This window comes from Euprymna scolopes, chromosome 28 (genome assembly GCF_053919585.1).
Source record: "Euprymna scolopes isolate OS-2025 chromosome 28, ASM5391958v1, whole genome shotgun sequence".
NCBI classification, from domain to species: Eukaryota; Metazoa; Mollusca; class Cephalopoda; order Sepiida; family Sepiolidae; genus Euprymna; species Euprymna scolopes.
The window spans coordinates 98,001,320-98,027,592 of NC_136509.1; the positions used below are offsets into that span (position 1 = coordinate 98,001,320).

General features: G+C 35.4%; 1 protein-coding gene across 2 annotated transcripts in view; it reads left to right on the plus strand.

Moving 5' to 3' along the window:
• LOC145249744 (polyphosphoinositide phosphatase-like) overlaps positions 1–26,273 on the plus strand; it is an 84,597-nt gene that overhangs the window by 41,240 nt on the left and 17,084 nt on the right. For both annotated transcript variants that reach the window (XM_080111656.1, XM_080111657.1), the window contains exons 14-18: positions 3,107–3,242; positions 6,306–6,364; positions 10,588–10,754; positions 18,540–18,681; positions 21,348–21,406. In XM_080111656.1, the coding sequence (XP_079967782.1) occupies positions 3,107–3,242; positions 6,306–6,364; positions 10,588–10,754; positions 18,540–18,681; positions 21,348–21,406 (563 nt within the window). The remainder of the gene's footprint in view (positions 1–3,106; positions 3,243–6,305; positions 6,365–10,587; positions 10,755–18,539; positions 18,682–21,347; positions 21,407–26,273) is intronic.

Below are 26,273 nucleotides of genomic sequence, written 5' to 3' on the forward strand. Positions count from 1 at the left end.
TTTCGCTATCGTCTGTTACTGTTAAAATCTTTTGCCGTTTTTCTTCAAAGTCGGCGATAAGGACTGTGTCATCTGCATGTCTCAGGTTGTTGCTGTTGTGGCCACCTACACTAATTCCCTCATGATTCTCAATATTTCGTAGAATTATTCCACTACATATATTAAATATATGAGGTGAGAACGCCCCTGTAGATTGGTCTATATCGACTGATGGCATTGTCTACTCTAATCGCTGCCTCCTGTTCCCAATATATGTTTCTGAGGACACTAAGATCTTTCCCATCAATGTATAGCCCTGCCAGAATATCAAACAAGTCTGAGTGCTGTACTTTGTCAAACGCTTTTGAGTAATCAATGAAACAGAGGTACATGTTTTTCTGGACTTCGATGAATCTTTCCATGAGTTTTCAATACGAGTTTTTCAATGCGAAGATTGCATTTCTGGTATCTTTGTCTGCCATGAATCCAAATTGTGTTTCTGATATTTCTGGGAGTATTTTATTTCTCATTCTTTTCATGAGTATTCATAAAAGAATCTTGGTGAGGCGACTCATCATGCTGATTGTACGATGTTGGTCACACTCAGCTGTGCCCAGTTTCTTAGAGATCGCAATGTAGATGGACTTCTTCATATCTGTCGGAATCTCTCCTCTGTCATAGATATTGTTCCGTAATTTTGTGACTGCCTTAATTCCCATTTCATCCAGGACTGTTATCAATTCAGATGGGATATCATCAGGTCATGACGCCTTATCACTTTTCATCATGCTGAGTGCATATCTCCCTTTTTCTTTCATGATTACATATTAACTGATATATTAACTTGAATCATTAAAAAAAATGTTATATCAAACAAAAAACCACTCCATGTTATTTAATAACGTTTGCCTAAATGAAAATATGCCACCTGAATGTAATGAATCTCATCCCTACACTGTAGAGATACCTAGATGCCGGAAAATCTTCTACTCAAATAGTTTATTCCTTCAGACTGCTAGATTTGGAATTTCATCCCTGGTCCCTGTTTCTTTGACCGTACTTGAATGCAGAAGTTAGTCTCTCACTCCAGGACGGGGTTCAAAAAAGAGTCGTTAACCGTATATGTCCTGAACTCTCAGCTAAGCTTCAACCTCTATCGCATCGATGAAATGTTGCATCCCTCTGCCTGTTTTACAAGTACCCTCTCAACGTAAATATCCCCGACAAACCCGACCAGCTGCAAAATTCCACCCCTTCACAGTAGAGATCCCCAGATGTCAGAAAGCCTTCTACTCTAATAGTTTTTTCCTCAGAACTGCTAGACTTTTGAATTCTATTCCAGGTTCCTGCTTCCCCAACTGTACTGACATGCAATTATGTCCTCGATAATAGTCCCTACATCAAAGTGGCACTGGTCCTTGTTTGGGGTGAAAATACAATAATAAAAAAAAAATGTAATGTTAACAAACATCTCGCTGCTTGATAATAAGGAGAGTAGAAAGTGGATCTGGAGTTTACTTTCGGAATCTGCATAACTTTCGCTGCGTTTATTTTGTGTCCTTTAGTCCTCACATTCTATGTATGATGTTTCTGACAAAGAGGGAAGAATTGCTGTTTTCAGAATCTATTCCATCTAACACGTATCGTTGGCAAAGATTTGACATTGAAATAGTTTTTTTTTTTTTAGTTCCTTACATCGTCTTCCTGCCGTGTCTGGTTAATTTCCATTAAAAAAATAAAATTATCAAAAATAAAAGAACATTTTTATGATTGGGAAAAAATATTGTGCACCAAAAATCATGTAACAAATTTTATTTTGAAAAAGAAAACCAACTTTTATGACTAAACAATCTCTTGACATCATTTTGCAGGACAAGGGAGATAATCCTAAATAATTCAATTTTGCGAGATTTTATAAAGCCATTCTTAATATATGGAGGAGAGAAGCATTGAAAACAATAAAATCCGTTTAAAAATTTTCTTTAACAAAATAAAGGTGCTTGCTTGGAGAAGGGCAACAATCTACTTTTTTAAATATGGCATTTTAATCAAAAGCAATATTACTTGTCATATTGAATATAGTAATATATCCTAAATTACAAAAATTTGAGTAGATTACTATTGTTTTGTTTTTTTTTTTGTTTTTTTTTTTGTACTTGTACAGTTTAATCAAGACATTAAAAAAATGAAAATATCGAAAAAAAAGTTTAAATTGTATGTATCCGTTATGGGACAAAGTTCTCTGAAAAAAAATTTCACTTAATTTCATCAAGTAGTTTTTTTGTTTTTTTTACAGCGAAAAAACAATTTATGATACCGAGCAAAATGTTCGATTTTTAGGAAGAAAAGCTAGTATTAGAGATGGGAGGGGTGTCAGCGCTTTAACTGGAGTTATCTCCCTTTGTAATTTCTAAAATTCAAACAAATTTTTTTTTAAATCCAAGATGGCCACCTTCAACGCGCTCTCATAAAAACGTGTTTTTCCGCTGTAAAAAAAAAACTACTTTTTTTTTTTTTTTGGAGAACTTTGTTCTATAACGGATACATACAATTTAAACTTTTTTCGGTATTTTCATTTTTTAATGTCTTGACTAAACTGTACAAGTACCGTTTTCTTTTTTTTACAAAAAAAAAAAGTTTATCACTATACACACAAGATTGATGCCATTATCATGTAATGTAAAATATGTGTTCCGAGTTATGTCCCCTATATGTGAACTCTTCATCATCTACTTTAAAACATCTACAAAAAATGCAATTTTCCCCAGTTTTCCCTGAAAATTACTTTTAACTATAAATAATTATATTATTATTTTCAACATGACAATTAAGTAATACAGTTTTTGCTTAAAATGACATTTAAAAAAAAAAATCGATCCATCTCCTTTCTCCCAAGAAGCACCAAAATCAAACTGCTGTATCAATTTATGTGACTTTTGGTGTGATATTTTATTTTTCCATCAAGGGTATGTATATCATAAAGATTTTTTTCTTCATTTGTATTTCATAGAACAGATGGGCAAATGCCGCATTGTTTTTTAGATAAATATTTGAGCATCTCGTTACCTCTGACTTGCCCCATATTTCTGCCATAGAAAAATCTGAAATCCTATTTTTGTTTCGCCAGATTGAAAGATATCCAAGGGATCAAAACTAATTACGGAAAGTGTCAAACCGGTGTCGTGAGGACTAACTGTGTCGACTGCCTGGACCGAACAAATACGGCACAGTTTGCAGTTGGGAAATGTGCCCTTGCTTATCAGGTAACGTTCTTTTTCGTTTTTGCATTTTATAACAAACTAGATTACCCATGACCCATTGGGTCAGTATATTAATATAGCTAGCTATGGAATAGTGAGTATATTATGGCAAAAATATGTGCGCTTGTGTGTACAACAATGGCCACCATTTTTAACATAAATAATTACATTGCTAAATATCCGGAAAACTACTTATTTGTGGAAAATTTAAATGTGATATTAGTTTTCAGCATACCCGAAAACCTATAAAAGTCATCATTTTAAAGGAAAATGTTATAGTGGAAACTATGTAAAATTTACCAAAACTTCTATTTTTATATTTGCTTAAAAAACAAAAGAAGCTATGTGATATACAGTGTTGGTCATCCGAACCTTAAAATTTGTCTGACGTCACTTCCATCAAATGGCTTTATAAACAAATATTATTGTTAAAAAAAGAAAACAATTTAATAAAATTCTTAACTAAGAGAAAAATCCATGTTGCCATCGATGGTCGTACATCAAAACAACATGATTTAAATGTAGATGTGACACAAGGGTCGATCTTTAAACCTTTATTATTCCTCATATTCATAAATAATCTCCCTGATGAGATTGCATCCGAGATGAGTATATTTACTGATGACACCACACTCTATAACAGATATGAGGGGAAAAACGAATGAACACATATCTAGAGAAATGACTGAAACCCTAGAGGAAGACCTTCAGTCTGTAGTGGAATGGAGTTAAAAATGAATAGTAACATTCAATGCTGCTAAGACTAAACTTATTTCCTTTAATAATTATAAGAAACCTTCTCAACCATTGATTGTTGTGGCTAATGATACACTACCTGAAAATACTTTGTTCAAACTCCTTGGCTTAACATTCACAGGGAACATGAATTTGAACAATTACATCGAGGGCATTGCAAAGAAAGTGGGTTCTTTCTACCCTGCTAGAAAGTTACTTACGCCTGAGAGTATCCTATACTTGTACAAAGTCATTCGCCTATGCATGGAGTATTGTTGCAACATCATGGATGGTGCAACTGCCTTGTCTTTTCCTCCTAGACAGGATTTAAAAAGCCACCAACTCAATAGGTCCCACACTATCAACCAAACTCCAACCTCTGTCCCATTGCCACTGTGTTTCAAGTATCTTAATGGAATGTGCTCCAATGAACTCGAAGCACTTGTACCCTCTAAACATTAGTACCCCCAACTAACCCAGAAGCAAAATCCCACTTCTACACCGTAAAGATTGCCTGAAAAAACTCCTGAAAGTTGGAAACATTCGCAGCTATGGCGAATTTTGTTTTACACTCAAACAGAACGTTCGAACATTGATCCGCTAAATAAAAAAGACAGATCGCAAGAATTATCCCTGCTGTTCAATGAAACATGCATAAAAGAAAAAATGCTGCCCAAATATACTAATATATATATAAAGTCATCCACATACAGTACTGTTTTGTTGTATCACAACTCATCAGTGTGGCTAGACTAGCACCTTTCCCCAGCTGTGGATCGAACCTACAGCCATTGGATTAAAGAATATAGATAGATTCTTTATATAAAAAATCTTAAAAATTTAATAAGGAACATATTTCATATAAGTTTCATGAACAAATATTCAGTACATAACGAGAAAAATAGAGATGAAAATTTCAAAAGGGCTGTATAACTGGTTACGGTCAATAGTAGTCCTCGCCAGCGAAAGTCTTTGTTATTGTTATTCTATTATTATTTAAAACATTTTGTGCCCTGCTCTTTCGTGCGAGGACTAATATTTATATATATAAAACATGGATATTATATTTAAAAAAAAAAAATAAATGAATAATTCTACGAAATGAACCTGTCAACTGGCCACCTCATTTGTGCTATTTAACCTCATTAGATTATTTTCTTAGGGAATATGTCTCGTATCTATACTGATAAACCAGACACAATAAACTACTTGGAAGACATTTGATGCGTTATTGTCAAAATACAGCCTAATTTCATGCATAGAGTTGTGAAAATTGAACCTCTAGGTTGCACCACATACGCACAAGTTGCTCAAAATTGCATTTAAATCATAAATACCAAAAATTGCCTTTAAACAAACTTTGTATATTTTTTTGTGATTTTAATTTAAAGGTTGTCATCTATAAAAATAAAAAAAACTACATATATAGTTTGTGTCTGTTATAATTGTATGTTATATATAATAAGAGCTTTTTTTAATACTATATATATATATATATATATATATATATATATATATATAAAGTTAGAAAATCATTTCACCCAAGGCATGAACATTGTTAAACAAAATGTTTTTACTATAGGCTTTAAAAATAAAGGTACAAGATTCAATTTGAAATTTATTTATCTTCAAAGTGCACTTTTATAAATTTTACAAAGTAAGGTATAAAAATTTAATACCTTACTTTGTAAAATTTATAAAAGTACACTTTGAAGATAAATAAATTTCAAATTGAATCTTGTACCTTTATTTTTAAAGCCTATCGTAAAAACATTTTGTTTAACAATTTTCGTGCCTTGGATGAAATGCTTTTCTAACTTGTATCGTATCTTTTTAAGATTATATTTTATTTAATTAATTTGTTTTTTTAAAAAATGACTGTGGTTTTGCTTGTATTTATAAAAACTTTCCTACTCTCTATTTCAGTTTGTATTTCTCCTCACACCATAACTCATTTTTTGCAACTCCCTCTTTGTCATAAATGTCTGAATAATTAGAAAATCTGAATCTTTTTAATAAAAACTTTAAAATAACTTTTTTAGATTAAATTTTTAAAAATTTCTTTCAGAATAGAAAATCTTTACAATTTAATAAGGAACATATTTCATATAGGTTTCATTAAAAATATTCAGTACATAACGAGAAAAATAGAGAAGAAAATTTCAAAAGGACTGCATAACTGGTTACGCTCAATAGTAGTCCTTGCCAGCAAAAGTCTTTGTTATTCTATTATTATTATTTAAAACATTTTGTGTCCTGCTCTTTCGCGTGAGGACTAATATAGTATTTAAAAAAAAAGAAACTAACCTGCTTTAAATTGTTTCTCCACAGTTATGTGCAATGGGCATCATATCGAAACCTAATCTGGAATATGACACTGACTGTGTTAGGTAAGAAACCGCATATTTTCAAGATTTTTTTCTTTTTTTTTTTTTTTTTATATTGCCTCATCCCATAATTAATGTCTGATATTCAGTACATTTTATGCAAATACTCCAATGTTGATAAGTTTGTATCAACTTTTGAGTGAATGAATTATTATTGCCATAGGATCTACTTTTCTAACGTTGCGTCACTTCCTGCCTAACCTGCATTATACATTTCAAACCATGGCTTACATGCAACAGTGCTGAGCAAAGTCCTAGGAGATGGTTAATCAATGATTTCTTTGTGTATTCATTTTTTTTTTACAGACTCATCTTCATAGTTGTTGTTTCACTAATCCGCAAAAGAATGAATACACAACTGTACCTCAGGGGTCTATCCTTTGACCTCTATTGTTCCTGATATTCATAAATGACCTCCCCGACAAAATTGCCTCTGAGATGGGTATATATGCTGATGACACTACACTCTATAACAGGCACGACAGGAAGACGAATGAACACATTTCTAAAGAAATGGCAGAAACACTAGAGGAAGACTTCCAATCTGTAGTGGAATGGGAACAAAAATGATTGGTCACATTCAATGCCGCCAAGACTAAACTAGTGTCATTCAATAATTCCAAGAAACCCTCTCTACCACCTATAGCAATGGCCAACGACTCTTTATCTGAGAGTACATCTTTCAAACTCCTTGGCCTAATGTTCACAGGAAACATGAGTTGGAACAATTACATTGAAGGCATTGCTAGGGCTGCTGCAAGAAAGGTGGGCTCTCTCTACCGTGCTAGACAACTACAAACACCCGAAAGTATCCTGTACCTCTATAAGGCCACCATTCGCCCATGTATGGAGTATTGCTGTCACATTTGGGCTGGTGCATCTGCTACTAGTCTCTCGCTCCTTGAAAAGGTTCAAAAGAGAGTCGCAAACCTGATAGGCCCTGAACTGGCATCTAAGTTTCAGCCTCTGTCCCATCGACGAAATGTTGCATCCCTCTGCCTGTTCTACAAGTATTTTAATGGTGAACGCTCTGACGAACTGCAATCACTTGTGCCCCCACGACAAACCTGACAGGCTGCTAAATCCCACCCCCACACTGTAGAAATCCCTAGATGTAAAAGATCTTTCTACTCCAATAGTTTCTTCGCCAGAACCGCTAGACTTTGGAATCCCATTCCAGGTCCCTGCTTCCCCAACAGTACTGACGTGCAGAAGTTCAAGTGTAACGTGAACCAACATCTTGCTGCCCAAATCCCTACATAGTACCCCAGTAGTTGTTGCTCCTGATAGTAGCCCCCTGCACCAAAGTGGAAATTTGCCTTGTTTGGGATGAAAATGTAATAAAAAAAAAATTTTTTTTTAAATAAAAACTTATAAAGCCTCATCTCAAAGGATGCAGAAAAAAAAATAAATAAAAATAATAATTTCTTTGTTTTAGACATGCGAGCTCAACCAACAACAACAATTGTGTTGCATGAATCCAATGTAGCAATTAACACTGTTTAAATGCTCATTTAAGAAAGAGACCTAATTTAGTAAAATGAAAGAGAGTAGGGGGGAAGGGAGGGTAGTGTAACTTGGTGTGTCCATGCTATGAAGATGTCTTAGGAAGAGCTCTTATTGTCCTGGCATAACACTATCAGCTCCCTGTTACATCACATATGCCTCCATATTTACATAAAATCAGCAGGAGCAGTGATAGTGACAACGATGGGGACGCTAAGACAAACCCTGTTTCATCAGCACAAACAAAGCAATCTTACTAAACACACACGACATCATCAAAACCTATTTTGTTCTATGTCTATATCAACGGCATAATTCACAAATCATCTCAACAAAGAACGCTGGAGGAAAATATTCATCAAGCAAGAATCAAATTCAAAGCACGAACGTCACAGCTGATGTCCCTCCTGCATGTACCTCATCACAAATAATTAACGCATGGAACACTGTAAGAGTACAATTCTCATCCAAATACATTCACGACTTTATCAGCTTCAATTTGATATGACAAGTGAATATAAACCCCAGACAGATGACTCCCTGCAATACATTAAAACATGAAAACAAACAAATCTAAAACGAAAATGACATATCAATGCAGGGAGCCTCTCATGTCTACAGCTACATCCACAGGAATAGTAATACAGTTGGTTTTCCGACAAGCGACAGAACAGGCCAGATCGACGAGCAGTGAGGTTGGTCCCGTCAGCAGCAGCAGCCAGTCAACGTCGATTCACTTAATATAATCAGCAGCAGCAGCTAGCCTCGGCCAATTTACCTAATACCAGCAGCTTAAGCCAGCAGCAGCAGCAGTAGCCAACTATCACCAACCTCTCACCAGCGACATCGCCAACAGCTATCTAGACTACCCCTCCTTCGCCACCAATTCCCAGAGCCAGCTGACCGACACCCTCTTTGTTTCAAACAGCTGACCAACATTTGTCACTGCCACTGCCGACACCAGCATATCCACCAATATTCCCATCACTCTCACTGCAGCCGCCATCACTGACACATCCTGACAATATCAACCACTTCTACTACGATCGTTTTCACCCTCAATAAAAGTTTGAGCTACATTTCTTCATTTGTCCTTCTTGCTTCTATACGCTCATTTTTGTAACATAACATGCCCTAGTAACAATAGATACATTTCCCTTCAACAAAGCAGAAACATGTCGCCAATAATGTTTGTAAAAATAAACAAACCCGCACTATATATATATATATATATATATATATAGTTTTGTAAATTTTTAACCTTTAAAACTATACCAAAAAAAAAAAAAGAAAAAATTTATTTTTATCATTCCTTAGAAAACCGTTTAGTCATTCAATCACTGTATCAACTTGCTCTCTCGAATTCACTATAGTACCAGTAATTTATTTTTTAAGGGATCATCAGTTGTTTACCATGAAATACTGTTTTGGGGATTTAAAAATAAAACAGTATATTACATCATGGCTCCAGCAGTGTTGATCAAACACCACCTCCCTTAATCTTAAAAAAAAAAAAAACATGTTACAAATAATAGATCTAGTTTCCTATTCTTAATTAATTTATCTAACCTATTCATGTTATAAAAATGAATTTCTTACCTGTGAGATTCATCTGTTTCCAAATTCAAAATGGATATATTTTTTAATTTACTAGTCTTGTATTTTATAAAATTAAGATTAATCCATTTGACTACTTATATATATATATATATATATATATATATATATATATATATATAGTAAGTTATAAAATATATATGGCGATTAAGCTACACTGAATATTCTGCATTTCATCCACTCTAGGATTCTTCAGGCTTATGCAAGAATTTTGTGTGTATAAAAACGCAAGACAACCACAAAATTCTCACATAAGCCTGAAGAATCCTAGAATGGATGAAACGCAGAATATTCAGTGTAGCTTAATCGCTATATATATTTTATAACTTACTAACTAGCTCTACCTATGTATTGAGCACTGTTGAAGTAACTACTTAAAGTTTACACATAAATTATACTTTCGTATATTAATTTATGTGAGTAAATGAAGTAGTTATAAACATATATCCCCAAACAGTTTTTCTACAAATAGCCACACGTTTTTAAACCCAGCAGCAGATAACTGAAGACAACTGAGATTTCAGTAGAAAGCACCAGCAGAAACAACGCAACATATGGGCCCTACATATAACATATGGACGCTACATATAAATATTCAATAAATACTACAGAAAGATTATGTAAATTGGCAAAAATAAAAAAGAAAGTCATTAAACAGAAACCCTGTGCTTTTCAACAATATGTTTAAATGTACGTAATGTTTTTGTTTTTTTGTTAACTGGAAAGAAGTTTATATAAAATAATTTTATAAAAGAAACAGTCGGTTTTCTAGCGTGCAATGTAGAATAACATTTTCGACTAAGTTACTGCATTGAGGCATGTGAAGCTTCCCCCCGGGCGATTTCGCGGATTTCGATGACAATAAAAATATAGGAGTGTTAAATATGCATTGATCATCATTAAATCCTGGCAATGTCGGGTCTTCCTGCTTGTATTATATATATATATATATATATATATATATATATATATATATATATATATATATATAAATGTGTGTATGTATGTAATCTATTGATTATGTTGACGACAAACTATATTCTTTTACAACTGAAATATGCTGATAGTTTAATATCAATAAAAAAAATTGCCTTCTTTTTCAGAATGTTGGAGGAATTGTACGAAGACCAAGGTAATACACTGGCTCTACAATATGGCGGTTCTCAGTTGGTTCACCGAATCAAAGGATATCGCAAAATTGCTACTTGGACGTACAATTCTCGTGACCTGGTGCAAACAATATCAAGATATTACAGCAATGCCTTTTCAGGTAAGATCCAAACTGATCAGTGCATCAAACATCTGTCGCCAAGAGACCCTTAATTGAAATATACCAGTCGGAGATCTGCTCCTGACAATCTGTTTGACAGAAACTGGCCATTTCGATGACCTTTTATCAGTCAGGCTGAGGGATTGGTCCTTGATAATATCAAAGAGATCCATCCTCCCAGGCCTTACTTCCTCTCTTTGGCAAGGAATTAGTTTATTACTAACTGCCTGAGACACAGTCACTAGGAAATCCCAACACAACTGACCAAGCAATTTTTAATAGACCAGAGTGCACCTTCTTGACAAGCGCTGATTTGACTCTTCCTACCATCTGGCCTTGTGTCACATCTTGCAGTGAAAAGGAAATAAATACCCAGTCTCAATTTGGAGTGCATAAACTAATCATTCCAGGATTTCATTTCCTATCGTATATTGAATTTTTTAATACCGATGTATTAAAATGGTATGTAAAAATTATTTTTTCCTATCAAGTTTCAATCTTGAATGTGCATTGCAATTGTAGGTGTGTCCCTTTATCTCCTGAGATTTTCATGGTTGTCTACTCTTGAGGAGAAATCAAACTTCTTGGCCTTTTCTTTCTTCACAAGTTCACATTAGATCCATTGCTCTTTTTGCTTCTTGTAAAACTGGTTTTCTCTATCTTTCTTGACACTTTCTCACACCTGAGGCTTTTTTTCCTATCTTTACAAATCTACCGGACCCTGTATGGAGTGAGTGCTCTTCTCAGATTTGGGTTGGTGAATCTCCATCCTATTTGAAGTTTCTTGATAAGATGTAGAAACGTATCTAATTTGATTGGCTGCACTCTTCCTTCTTCACAGCAACCTTTCTCTCACAGACGTCATGTTGCTAGTCTCAGTCTTGTTTTTTTTATAAATACTATTATGACATGTGTTTTTCAGAATGATCTGATTTATTCCCTGCTTCTTTTGTTACAGCTCGTTTAACTCGTTGGTCTAGTTGTCTTCATCAATTTGCTGTTGTTGTAATACAGCATTTTATCCCAGTGGTTTGTGGAACTCTCTTCCTGCTGACTGTTTTCCTTCTATCTTGATCTTTTTAAGACCAAGAATTAATAGGCATCGCCTGTCTTTGTGATCATCTTCTGTTCATGTTAACTACTTGCATTAAACAGCTTCATGTGTTGTCTGGAGCAATTTCCATAAAAAACGCACACTTACATACCATATGAAATATTGTCAACTCTTCTGATGGCACTGCCTTGATCTTGGTTGCAGTAACTCTCTTCAATTCAGGAATAGTTTCCAGAATATATTGACAGACAAATGAAATAAAAAATCAAACTTTATAACTGACTAGCATGGATGCCCGGCGTTGCCCGGGTATTTGGAGATGTATGTTGAGCAAAAAAAAAAAAAAGTGGTCAATTTTTTTTTAACTTTGACCCATATTATGTCCCCTTAAAATTTATTATTTTGGGCTCAAATTAAGTTATTAAGTTAGATCCATGTCCAATGAACCTATATCTAAAATTTCAAGTGTTTAGGCCGAAAATTGTCGGAGGAGTTTGGTAGAGTTCTCAAAGGTCATCGTTCAACTTTGACCCCTTAATCACTAAATTTCTGGCCGAAAACCGATCACATCGATTTTCCCAAATCTCGGTACCCTGTATATCAAATTTCGAGTCTGTAGACTTAAAATTGACAGTTATTGGATAGGGAAATGTACACACACACACACACATTCTCTTTTCTAGATATATAGATTAGCCAATTTTTATTTGCTATTGTTGTACTATTGGTATTTAAACTGTCGATTATCCTTTGTAACCTCTTCTTTCTACAAACGATGATTCTCTTTATGTTCATCTTTTTTTTCTGCTTGTCATTCCTGTCCATTTTTTAAAGCTCGGGCTCATTATTGGTTCTTTGTGTCACCAAACTCTTGAAGTGACCTGATCAGAAGGATTTGGTGCCACCAGATCAGGCTGTCTGAAGGTACTCACTTTCTGGCCTAAAATGCACCAAACATTAATGTTATTGTTTTTTTTTTTGTTTGTTTTTTCCCCCCTTCACATAAACTCAATCTTATTCTTTTTTTTTATTTTGTTTTATTTTTTTTTTACAAAGGAGTTACATCTTATCAAAGCTCGGAGGCCACTCGAGGATAAATATTAATGAGTGTACAGTAGTCAATGGGAAAATGTCATAGTAATCATTAGTAGTGGAAATTTGCTAAATTGGATTCACCACTTATCAAGACCCAGAAGCCACTCGGGGATAAGGGTTATTTTGTGTACAATAATCAATGGGATAGTGTTGTAGTATTCGTTAGTATTGGAGATTTGATAAAGTGTCATTACTTAAGGGGGCGGTTCATCAGGAATTTGTTTATGTTGGACTTGAAGACGTCCATGTTGAAGTCAGGAGGGAAACAGGCAAGCGGTAGAGAGTTCCACAGGCGTGCAGTTCTAAGAAAGAAGCTTTGTTCATGGAATCTACGTTTTGTATTTAGGCACAAATAAAGAGTGGGCAAAATTATTGACAGTGGTTTCAGGTAGACGGGTGTTTATCGTGAAAGATTGGAGAAGGGGGACCAGGGATTGGAGCTTGGACGAGCACCTGCCATGGAAATAATGATAAAACAAAGATAGGCTCGCAGCATCTCTTCTGTGGGAGAGAGGTTGCAAGGAAGAGAAAAGGGCATCCCCCACTAAACTACAAAATCTATTTTGTACTCTATCAATGCAGGATAGGCTGTTTTTAGCAGCTCCTGCCCAGATGTGGCAGGAGTATTCCATCCTTGGATGTACTTGGCTTTTATATAGATAGAGAATTGCATCAGTAGTGAGATATCTTCTGGAACGGTAGAAGGATCCCACCATTTTTTCAGCAACCTTGGCAACAGACTTGATGTACGTGTTCCATTTCAGATCAGGAGTTGGTTTTAGATGCGTTAAAGGTAACCAGCCACCTCTTCCCTCACTGTACCATGTGCTCGAGATCAGAGGAGAGAGAATCAGAGAGAACTTTGTCATTTACAGCTTTTGATGTGTTGCCATAGATGGTCGTGTCATCAGCATAGATGTCAGCGAATGATTTAAGTATGTGTTTTGGGAGATCATTGATGTAGATCAGGAAGAGAGTTTGGCCCAGGATGGACTCCTGAGGGACTCCAGCATTAATACTGCAGGCCTCTGATTTTTGCCCATACACCACTACTCTTATGAGCCTATCTGAGAGAAATGATTTAATGATTGAGAAAACATTTCCAGTTATACCATAGCTGGAAATCTTGTGAAGTAGGCCTTTATGCCATACCTTATCGAAGGCCTTTGATATGTCAAGAGCAATTGCCCTAGAAAGGAAGTCTTTGTCGAGAGATTCGCTAATCCTGTGAGACATAACCGTTAGCACATTCGCTGTAGATCTAACAGAACGGAAACCTTATTGCGTGTCACTAAGAAGGTTATTTCTGCTGAGGTGGTTGACTACTTCTCTATTTAATATGGATTCCAGCAACTTACTCATGACACACAGGAGACTTATTGGTCTGTACTGAGAGGGAGATGACTTCTCACCTGAATTCTTAAATACAGGGCATACTGATGAGGTTTTCCAGGGTGTTGGAAAGCACTTCTCCTTAAGGCAACGCTTAAACAGTTTTGTAAGTCTGGGGGCAAATTCTGATTGAAGCTTTTTTAACACTATAATTGGGATTCCATCAGGGCCAGTTGCTTTACTGGAATCAAGGTTCTTGATTAGCTTGGTGACCTCACGCACAGATATTTGTATGTTACCTAGCGTGTTGTGTGTTATAGGAGGAAATATGGGGAGTTGATGGCCTTCGTCGCATAGGGTAGAATTAGCTGCAAAGTTCTTTGCAAATAGTTTGGCCTTGTCTGATGCTGACGAGATGACCCAGGTCCATTGATGATAGTTAAGATAGAACGCACGCTTCTGTTCAGGATCCTGTTTGTTATATGCCAAAACTGGTGGGAGCCAAGCCGCTGATCAGCTACTTTGGATTTAATAGACTGAGCATATAGCTCTCTTGCATTTTTTATTACTCTTTTACAGTGGTTGCTGGCAGTCCTGAAAGCAGCTTCAGTCTCAGTGCATCTATTATGTTGGTAACTATGGAAAAAGTGATTTCTGTGCGCGATAGCAGCAGCACATTCTGGGGAGAACCATGGCTGGCTGTTAGGTTTTTGTTGGAATTTTTTGGATGGTATGATTTGGTCTATGCCTACAATTAACCATTCGGTCAGGTCTGATACTATAGCGGACACATCCTTTTTAAACATGGAATGCAGGGGTAGATCAGATAAGAATGTACAGAAGCTATCGCAGTCAGACATATAGTATCAGTATACGGTACGGTGGAGGGGTACGTCTGAAGACTTATCACATTTCATTTTTATCTTAACTGATACAACAGAGTGGTCAGAGGATCCTAGAGGAGATAGAACGGAACATGAACATAACTCAGGGGAAGTTGAGAGAAAAAGGTCTAGAAGGCTTGCATACTGACCGGTAGTATCAGGCACACTGGTGGGCTCGCGAACAATCTGAGTGAGGTCATAGGCAATGGCAAAATCATGACAGAACCTCTCATCATCTGTCTTATTTGAGTGGGTCAGCCATCCCACGTTATGGACATTGTAGTCACCACATCTGTGAATGTTAGCTGAGGGATTTGCAGATAGGATGTGGTCTATTTTTTCAGATATACTTTTAAAGATAGTAACTCCGCTGTTGTGGGGGAAATAGAGGGCAAATATAAATGCAGTGAAATAAGCAAGTGCAACCCGGAAGCACATATAAGGTAAATTAAAGTCTTCTCTGAAGATATTCCTGCCACAACGGAAGCCATCTTTAATGTAGCCACATATTCCATACTCATGACGATCGAGGGGGTCAGATTTAGATGTTAAATTATGAACTCATCTAGGGAAGTGGTTGGCCCTATTCCAGTTTCACTTAGAAAGAATATGTCCAGTTTCATCTCCTGTAATTGGGGTTCAACCTCTGGAAGGTTGGAATATAGACCCCTGATGTTGGAGAAGGAGACATGGTAGTAGGGGGTCTACATTAGAGGATGGGGTTCTAGGTTTATTTGTGTTTTTTTTTTTCTGGAGATATTTCATGTTGAGGTTTTGGGATTTGTGGAACAGGTCGGCATACTTGGTTAGAGCAGGATAGAGAGGAAAAGTAAGAGAAAATGACAGAATTTTTTTTTTTTAATTTAAAAAAAAAAATTTTTTTTTTTGTAGCACATGATAAGGTAAAGCGGTAACAATTACCCGCTAGTATGGCATCGAGAGGCCCCACCAGAGACTACTGCATGGTCCAGAATCCATTCACCAAATGGCAATACAGCAGCCCCAGTACTTTGCACCTGCTGATAGGACAGCCTCCTTAGTGGTTAATCCAAGGTTTGGGTCCCTGACTGTCAGGCGGATAACGTCAGCCCAGATGAAATGTTTACCTCTAGCACCCTTACTAGTAACATGGCCACAAGGATAGGCATAGAAACAGAAAAATTTCCGACATCTTAGACTACTGTTCACTAAGTACTACCGACCTGGAAAGCAGCTTTTTCTTCACCCTTTGTCAGAAAAATCACTTATTTGAATGAGGACTGAGGGACAAAAAAGGAAAAGCGAGAGTTACTGGAGTTGCCGATAACACATCCACTGCATTATCTACTCTCCATTTAAAAAAAAAAAAAAAAAAAAAAAAAAATAGGTACGAGGGACTTATTAATATCTACTTAATATAAGTCCGGTGCTCAATTACCAATTTAGGGCGCTGTTTGAAGATAGTCTCCCCTCCTATATTAATGCGTGGATGTTTTTCGCATTATCTATCTCGAGTTTGAATCTTCAAGCTTCACCTTATAATTAAAATCCAATAATTAACTTTTATCAATTTGTGAAATTGGGTTATTTTGTATTAATTTACATTTTTTTGAGTTTAGATAATAGTTCAAGGTTTTAATTTGGAAGGTTCTCGTTTTCATGAGTGACTTTTTTTCTCTTTTTGTTTTAAATGTAAGAAAATAGCATATTTAGCAAAAAAGATTTCAGAAGAAAAAGAAAAAGCAAGACAAGATAAACTCTGAACTCGGAATTTAACTTAAGTCAAAGCTGCAATAAGAACAGAAAAGAAAAAAAAATATTTGCAATACAAACATGTTAGCCAAAATAGATTTCAAAAAAAGACAAAATAGATTTCAAAAAAAAAAATATTTCAAAAAACAAAATAGATTTGAAAAAGTTATAGATAGAAACATTTCTTGACTTAGCTTTGGGTCTGGAAAATGTGACCCATCCTTCTTGAGGTCATATCAAAAAAAGAATGGAAACTAGCAAACCTAACTGATTTTATTCTAGGTACGTAAAGGATACGGTGGAGGTTGGTGTGTGTGTGTGTGTGTGTGTGTTGGGGGGGGGGGTTTAATGCTTTTATTTTTTTATTTATTTGTTTATTTTTTATTTTTTTACTTTATCTATCTCGAGTTTGAATCTTTGAGCTTCACCTTATAATTAAAATCCAATAATGAACTTTTATCAATTTGTGAAGTCAGATTGTTTTGTATTGATTTACATTTTTTTGAGTTTAGATAATAGTTCAAGGTTTTAATTGGGAAGGTTCTCGTTTTCATGGGTGACGTTTATTTTTTTCTTTTCATTTTAAATGTAAGAAAATAGTATTGGTTAATAGCATATTTGGCAAAAAAAGATTTCAGAACAAAAAAAAAAAAAAAGCAAGACAAGATAAACTCGGAACTTAACTTTACTTAAGTCAAAGCTGCAATAAGAACAGAAAAGAAAAAAAAAATTTGCAATACAAACATGTTAGCAGTAATAAGACAAAATAGATTTGAAAAAGTTATGGATAGAAACATTTTTTGACTTAGCTTTGGGTCTGGAAAGTGTGACGCATCTTTCTTGAGGTCATATCAAAAAAGGAGGATTACTTAAGAGGATGACTCATCAAGAATTGCAAAGTCAAAAACAAAAAAAAATTTCCAATCTATAAATATAAAAGCGAAAATGTATGTTTGTATGTTCGCTTTTTCTGTGTGTCTACAAAAGGCTTCTTTCAGAGAAGCGGTCGGTCGGTTCACAACTTTTTAAAACTTTTCATATCGCATATAAATCGTAATATCTCACAGTTAACAACGAAGCTCGCCTGTCTATTTAATTTGCTCGATTTCGGGAAGATAAATATTCAACATTTGTCGCTCGCCGCATGTGGGTTAGTCTTTTTCCTATAATAACATCTGGGGGGGGGGGGCGTTCAGCCGTAAATGAAATCCCGCAGTCAAACTTGACCTCATTAACTCATTAAAACGAGCACCTGTTAAATCCAAGTAATTAAATAAATTCAGACGTGTTTCCATAAGCATGTCGCGGTGGGGCAATGGTTAACGTCGCACGTTTTTTTTTTTTTTTTTTTCACAACTTTGCCTCAACGGTTCGGGTTCGATCCTCATACTTACTTCTTTTTTTTTTTAACCCCCCCCCCCCACACACACCTCCAAACACCCGGGCAACGCCGGGTACCCCTCGCTAGTACAAAATAAAACAAACCAAGCAGCATAAATAAATATTTCAGGATACAACAACAATTTGAAGCATAAAATCTTTTTCCAAAATTACTGGATTTGGCAAGCGAAAAAGAGTTGATATGCCATGAAACAACCAAAAGCCCCAAATGAAATAGAACACGAGTCATGTGACAAATTTTTCTTACATTGTTTATCCTCCTCATCTTCTCTCTATCTCTTTGTACAGATGCTGAAAAACAACAATCTATCAATTTATTTCTGGGCATCTTCACCCCGAGCGATACCTGTCCGAATCTATGGGAGTTGCCCACTGATTATTACCTTCACAATCTTGATGCAGCAGGAAAATATCCGCTTCTCAGAAAAAGGTGAGTGTTGTTTGAAAGCGTACCCTTGAAAATGATCTATCTCTACTTACATAAAATAGACACTTTGTATGTGTGTGAGTTCGTTTCCTATTGACTCCAAAATTGTTGAGCTGATTTTTTTTTTTTTTTTTTTTTAAATTTCGCACATATACTTTGTGTTTGGAAATGCTCTTAGATAGGTTTTGTATCGGAATGCCCCTGATAAGTCTCGAAAATCAATAATCAAAAAAAAAATCCAATAAAAAAGGAACAGTCTGATTTTGACCAACATTAACACTCTTATACAACCTAACCAGTGAACAAGCTAAAAGGCCTGGCATATACAATCAACAGTGGGTTTATTGATAAGACAGAGTACGTTTGAAATGAATGTTTCTATTTGGAACAAAATTGAACCATGATACTTGACTTTTGCACTTTAAACTTCAAGCCATTATATAAAAATAATTTTCTAAAATCAACCATAAGTTCTCTAGAGTGCAATTTAGACTATAATGTATTATGGACTAAGTCGATGTGGGGAGGCATGTGAAACTTGTTCAGCTAAATTGATTTGATTGAAAATTCGTTGATTTCACCAATTTTGATAACAATAAAAGTATTTAATGAATTTTGATAACAATAAAAGTATTTAATGAATTTTGATAACAATAAAAGTATTTAATGAATTTTGATAACAATAAAAGTATTTAATGAATTTTGATAACAATAAAAGTATTGGAAATGTGAAACATTCCTTGAGCCTCATTCGATCCCAGGCAACATCGGATCTCCCTGATTAGTCATGTTTATATGTTCATATATTTGTATAGGATTTACTCCTAAGTCAAGGTCCTGGATATGACCTTAAACAATATCCGATGGTGAGGCTCCAGCTTGCGGGCTTTGGGGAGTGTGGAGCCACCCTTTAATTGCCATTGCTCTCAGATCCACTCTGACCCGGAGTGGTAGTACCTGTTAGGGTCCCAACTATGGGTTAAGTAGAAACCGACTTGAAAAAAAAAAAAAAAACATATTCTATTAAAAACCTTTTCTTCAAAATAACTGGACTTGGCATTAAATAACCTGAAAAGGGTTGATATGCCGTAAAACAATCAACCAACAACTCCTAAGTCAAATTACTGATCATCACGATTTTGGAACATAGCTGTTACGTCATATGTTAATATCATATTTTTTTGACCGGGCAACACCATGCAGCCTGCTAGTAATATATAAAGCTAGTTTGTTGATTTGTTGTGTGTCATTAAATTCAACAACTTTCACTGTGACAGGCGCAGATGGCTGTTCTTGGCCTGCAGGCCAGGAGCGGAAAAGGAAGTAATCAGTTCTGGTCAATGTGGGGGCAACCCTTCATATCGGACAATTGCTTTTTATGTCAATTAATTTGGTCAATGTGGGGGCAAACCCTTCATATCAGACAATTGCTAATTTTGGACCCTGCCAGAGTGCCCCCAAGGGGGAGCTGGTTTTTCCTCCCCCACATTAAAAAACGGCTTTGTGCCTAATTTGCTCGGTGGGGAAGCAAATAAATAACTTTCACTGTGACATTCATTTCCGAACATATCACATTTGGTTTTACAAAACGTCAAATTAAATACAAACCAAACTTTTTCATTTCAGTGTGATTTAGCCAAACCTGTATTTCTCTAATTTATGATATTTATCTAATATTAGCAGGGAGACCCTTCATTGCCCAAGATTAAATAAAGATCAACAAATGTTCCACACTTCCAATAGTTTTATCGTCATCACAGTTGATGAAATCACAAATTTTTATTTTTCAATTAAATCGATTGCTTGCTCTATTCGGTAAACGTTCATTTAAAACGCACTTCTGTCATATCAAAGAACCTACTGTAATTTTTTATATGCCAGGCCCTTCTCCTTGTGCAGTTGGCCCTGTCGGTGGGGCATTAGAGTACGCCGACTGCCCCCCTGCAGAGGGTAAAAGTCTCTCAATGGGGGTCCTGGATATGACTTTAAACTATATCCAATGGTGAGGCCCCAGCTTGTGGGCTTTGGGGAGTGTGGAGCCACCCTTTAATTACCATTGCTCCCAGGTCCACTCTGACCTGGAGTGGTAGTACCTGTTAGGGTCCCAACTATGGGTTAAATAGAAACCGACGTGAAAACAACAAATATACTGTATTAAAAAAAATTTCTTCCAAAATCTTTGGATTCGGCATTAAATAACTCTAAAAGGGTTGATATGCCATAAAACAAAAACAACCAACCAACCTTGTGCGGTGATAAAATTTATCAAATGCACTTGTGAGTTTAGGCTTTATAAATGTGTTAACTTTGGTTGAAATTGAATTGTTCGTTGTTTAGTCAAATTTTTTCAGTTATTGATTTTTGATACTTATTGAATGTATTTCGATGCAAAACCTATCTAAGAACACTGCCAGACACATAAAGTAAATTTGTGTGAAACTTCATAAAAATCGGCCCAGCTTTCGGAGTCCATAGGGAATAAACTAGCACACATACATACATACATGCACACACACAATGTGCCCTTTATATGTAAGTAGAGATATAATGTAAAGTTAATCTCTTTATCGTTTTTTTTTTTTCATTAATATCTTTTATTTTCCTTTTTTTTTTTCTTTTTTTTTAATTTTTTTTTTTGTTTCCTTTTTATTTATTTTTTTTTTTTTTAGCTACTGCCAATGGTGGGACACAAACGTTCCATTTTATTTACCAATCTCCTTAGAAGAAGGTAAGTCAATCAATTCTTAAACAAATTCGGGTTCTTCTTCGTCATTGTAGCAAAATCCGACAGCCAAAAAGATTAGCCTATATTTAAAAACAATAACTACTTACTGTTTTTATCAATTTCAAATATCATCTACCTAATTGTCATGTCACAGTTAGTTAAATATTTCTTGAATATTACATAAAACATGTATTTCCATGATTCAACGAAAAAAATGATTTCGGCCATGTTTGTTTTACCACTCGTGATATAAACACAAAGGAAAAAACTTATAGTTTGAATTGGTCTAAGTTTTTGACAAAGATGAATTACCTCCCTTCAAGTATTATGTAAGCTAAATTGCTAATTTCTTCAAAAACGATTTTATTTAGTAATTAATTTTCTGTTTTATCTTTTTCGTAATTTTTCGATATTTTCATTGCTGCAACATGAAAATTCAGTAGATACCATCGGCTTCCCTTGAAATTCAATATTTCAATTTTCAAATTCACTACCATAACGAAAAAAAAAAAAAATTTGTTTGATAAGGGTATTATGATAAGCTTCCAGAATTATCTCCCTTTGACAGAACTCTTTTTTTTTTTTTAAACCGGCTGCTTTGCATACTACACTAACAATAAACAAACTAGCATTGTGATGTCTAATAAAGTTATTATTCTGTGGAAAATTTTGTTGCTAATTCATCGCAATTTATTAAACACTAACTCTTCAGACCTGGCGTTGCCCAGGAGTATTGTCACTTGCAATCTGTTCAAAGCTGTTCATTTTAACTCTTAAGTAAATATTATAATTATTTTACGTTTTTCAGTGTCTCAAATTCTCTTTCTGTCTTCTACACACTGCAAATCTACACAAACTAGTCATTCGTTTTGAAACTTTGAAGTACAACGTTATAACTTTGTCTACGGCTGTTGCTGTCTAGGTTTTCAACGTCTCAAATCTGCTTTCCAACTTCTTGACGCTGAAAACATTACATATACTGCTTATGCAATTTGAAACTTTATTATCAAATAAATATATGAAAAAGAAATTGATATAATATATAAAATCGCGTTTTAGACAAACTACCAAACATAATATAAATGAAATGAATTAGAGAAATTTTTAAATACGAGATATAAAAAAAAAAGCTCAACACGTATACAATCTAAATGAAAATCGGTTATCAAACACTTGACTCTCTGTCCTCCCAATTCGTCCTCCTTAACACAGCTATTTCCCACATATTCTGCTGAGCAAACAACACGGTCCCGACTAATCACATCAACTTTATTTTATTAGCAAAACAACTTGTAATCTTAATAAATATTAACAGCACTCCTTTTCACTGATGCTGCAATTTACACCACCTCTTAACTTCTATGTGTTCTCTCAGTTTCTAGTCATTCGACTCTCTGTACTCCTTAATTCATCCTCGTTCATTGTTTTGGTAGCTAATACTTGTTGATGAATTAGGCAGTGTTGAAGTTCCTTTCTTTAATTACTTACAACTGAGCATTGCAGGTGTCTTATCAATACAAAATCTGCACAATTTCTCCCATTCGATCGAATATTTTTTGAGGAAAATAAATAAAAAATATCAGTAAAGTAGAACCTATTAGATTGGAGACCCTTTCTTGGACCCTATCCAAGGAGAGACTAGTGGTAGATGCACCAGCCCAGATGTGGCAACAATACTCCATGCATGGGCAAATAGTAGCCTTGTAGAGATACAGGATACTCTCAGGTGTGAGTAGTTTTCTAGCATGATAGAGGGAGTCCACCTTCCTTGCAGCAGCCTTTGCAATGTCCTCAATGTATTTATTCCAGTTCATATTTCTTGTGAATGTTAAGCCAAGGAAGAATTCTCAGGTAGGGGGTTATTTGTCATGGATATCAATGGATGGAGAGGCTTCTTGTAATTGTTAAAGGAGAGCAGCTTCGTTTTACTAGCATTAAATGTTACCTTCCATTTACGTCCCCATTCCACTATGGTCTGGAGGTCATTTTCTAAGGATTTGGCCATTGTTTTGGATTTGTGTACATCTATTTCCTCATGCCTATTATAGAGCATTGTATCATCAGCAAATATACCAATCTCAGACTCCATATTATCGGGGAGGTCATTGATGAATATTAGGAATAATAGTGGTCCAAGGATCGATCTCTGAGGTAATCTCACATTAATGTCATGCTGCTTGGATGAACGTCCATTAATCACAACCAGGATGGTCTAAGAAGGATTTACTTATATTTAGTATTTGTCGAGTTATATCGTATGATTTGATTTTTATTAGCAGCCTTTCATGCTATGCTTTGTTAAAGGCCTGGAATATATCAAGGGCTACAGTTTTATCATATTGTTTGACATGGATAGAGGTGATAATTTATTTACAGCTTCCAGCTTGAGATGTACAATATCTTTGGAACATGAAAAAATATGATTTTCAGTTATGTGTGGTTTTTGTAGAATGCTATTTTTAATGCAATTGTGTGTAAAGTTTCAATTGCAGCTAAATTTTTGTTTTGAAATAATCAACTGCTATCAAGCCGGCAGCTTTTGACATCAATTTTTTGCTTAAAAAAAAAATCAATACTTTTATTTTTTTCTAGTTAGGGTGTTTAGTTTGGAGATATCTTTGAAGTTTAGCTGGTTTTATAAACTCGTAAACAAGAACTTCCAAACATGCTACACACTGTGGTCTTCCGACACTGGCAATAACTCTGTCAGCAAATCCTCACTTTAAGAAATTATTGCTGTACTTTCTTTTTCTTACACTCATTTTTAAAGGCTTAAGAATCGCTCAAACAACAGTGGTTGGAGCGACACTGATGATGCAATCAAAACAAATCCGAAACTAAATGCACAATAAACACAGAGGCAAAAGGTAAATAGGCCAGGGAAAGGCAACACCACAGAAGGGAGTAGGAAAGGGGAAGGTAGCTGCCTGTTATCACCTGTGCAATAATTCTCCCTCACTCTCTTCTTCCTTTCTCCCAAATCTGTCACAGAAGACGACAACGACACTCGATATATGTGCACATCATAATACTTACACTACAGTAACGCTTCCAACTGTAATACACGTAATACATTCAACTCCGTTTCCTTTACACACAGAAAAATACCTAACCTGTCACAATAGCATAGACAAGCAAATCTACTACTACTATAATCCTAAATCTGGGTAACATCACCTCTAAAATTTTGGTCCTTAACCCTACCACTGTAATCTAACCCTAACCCTACCACTGTAATCTAACCCTAACCCTACCACTGTAATCTAACCCTAACCCTAACCCTACCACTGTAATCTAACCCTAACCCTAACCCTACCACTGTAATCTTTAGTCTGAGTTGCAATAGCACTCTTACTCCCCCCCCCCCCGGTAACCTTACAATTCTAACCCTAAATCTGGGTGGTAACAGCATCCTTAAAAAATCCTCCTTTTAATCCAACCATTATAACCCTAAGTACAGGTGGCAGTAGTACCCATAAAAAAAACTCCCATAACAAAATTTTTTTATAAAATAAACAGGTGTTTATTCTTAAAGAAATATAAATAGAATTGTAGAAGGCGGTACAATGCAGAAGTAACGGAAAGAAATATATTTCGGAGTAAGACTCCTTTATCAATCTTTTCTTTTTTTTCTCTTCTTCCTCGACAAAAAAATTTCGCGTTGCAGTTTTGGCTTCAGATGTATTTATACATGTTTTATTCTCCAAATTTCACTCAACACTTCTAACGGATACTCACAAAAATAACTATCCAGATTTTCAAAATGCGCGACCACGCGTCACCTATCCGGCTTCATAAAAACCCCGCAGTTAACAACATCACGTGGACTCTTCATCGAACTATCTTCCACTACATCATGCCGAAGAAGGAGAGAAAAAAAAAGATTGATAAAGGAGTCTTACTCCAAAATATATTTCTTTAAGAATAAACACCCGTTTATTTTATAAAAAATTTTGCATTGCAGTTTTGGCTTCAAATGTATTTATACATGTTTTATTCAGAAAATATTTTAAAAGACAACTTTGATCTGCTAATTTATTTTGTTGCAGACTATTATCTTCATCTTTCTTGGATGTTGTTTCACAACGTTTCGGCCAACTATTCCTCTGGCCTTCGTCAGGTGGTAATCGCTACGGGATAAGAACTCTGAATCTCAGCAATTACTGCCATTACACAATAAGATAAATTAATAAAGACACACAAACTTTGTATATTCTTAATTCATGCTTCCCGGAGGTCCTGGATATGACCTTAAACAATATCCAGTGGCGAGGCCCCAGCTTGCGCGCTTTGGGGAGTGTAAAGCCACCCTTTAATTACCACTGCTCCCAGGTCCACTCTGACCTGGAGTGGTAGTACCTGTTAGGGTCCCAACTATGGGTTAAATAGAAACCAACTTGAAAACAACAAATATATTCTATTAAAAATTTTTCTTCAAAATCTTTGGATTCGGCATTAAATAACTCTAAAAGGGTTGATATGCCGTAAAACGAAAACAACCAACCAATCATGCTTCCCGGAATAAATTCATAAAAAAATTTTTTAAAAACTATTCATTGTTTTACACTAAATCGACACAAATTTTATTAGTGAGTGTGTGAATGTTCAGAGAGAGGTATGGACTGGGTGGAGGAGAAAGAGGGGTGCTGAGAGATGGAGGTGGGAGGGGAAAGCAAGGGAGGGTAAAAGAGTGAGAGATAGAATTTTGATAGAAATATGTTACGCTTTTTGCCCTGGGCGATGCCGGATAGGCCTGCTAGTGCTAGCCTACAATAAAACCGAAACTTTTTGTTTTGTGTTTTCCTATTGTCTGCCATATCCAATTATCTGTAATCAATAAACCTTTTCGCGTGACAACACATGTGACACG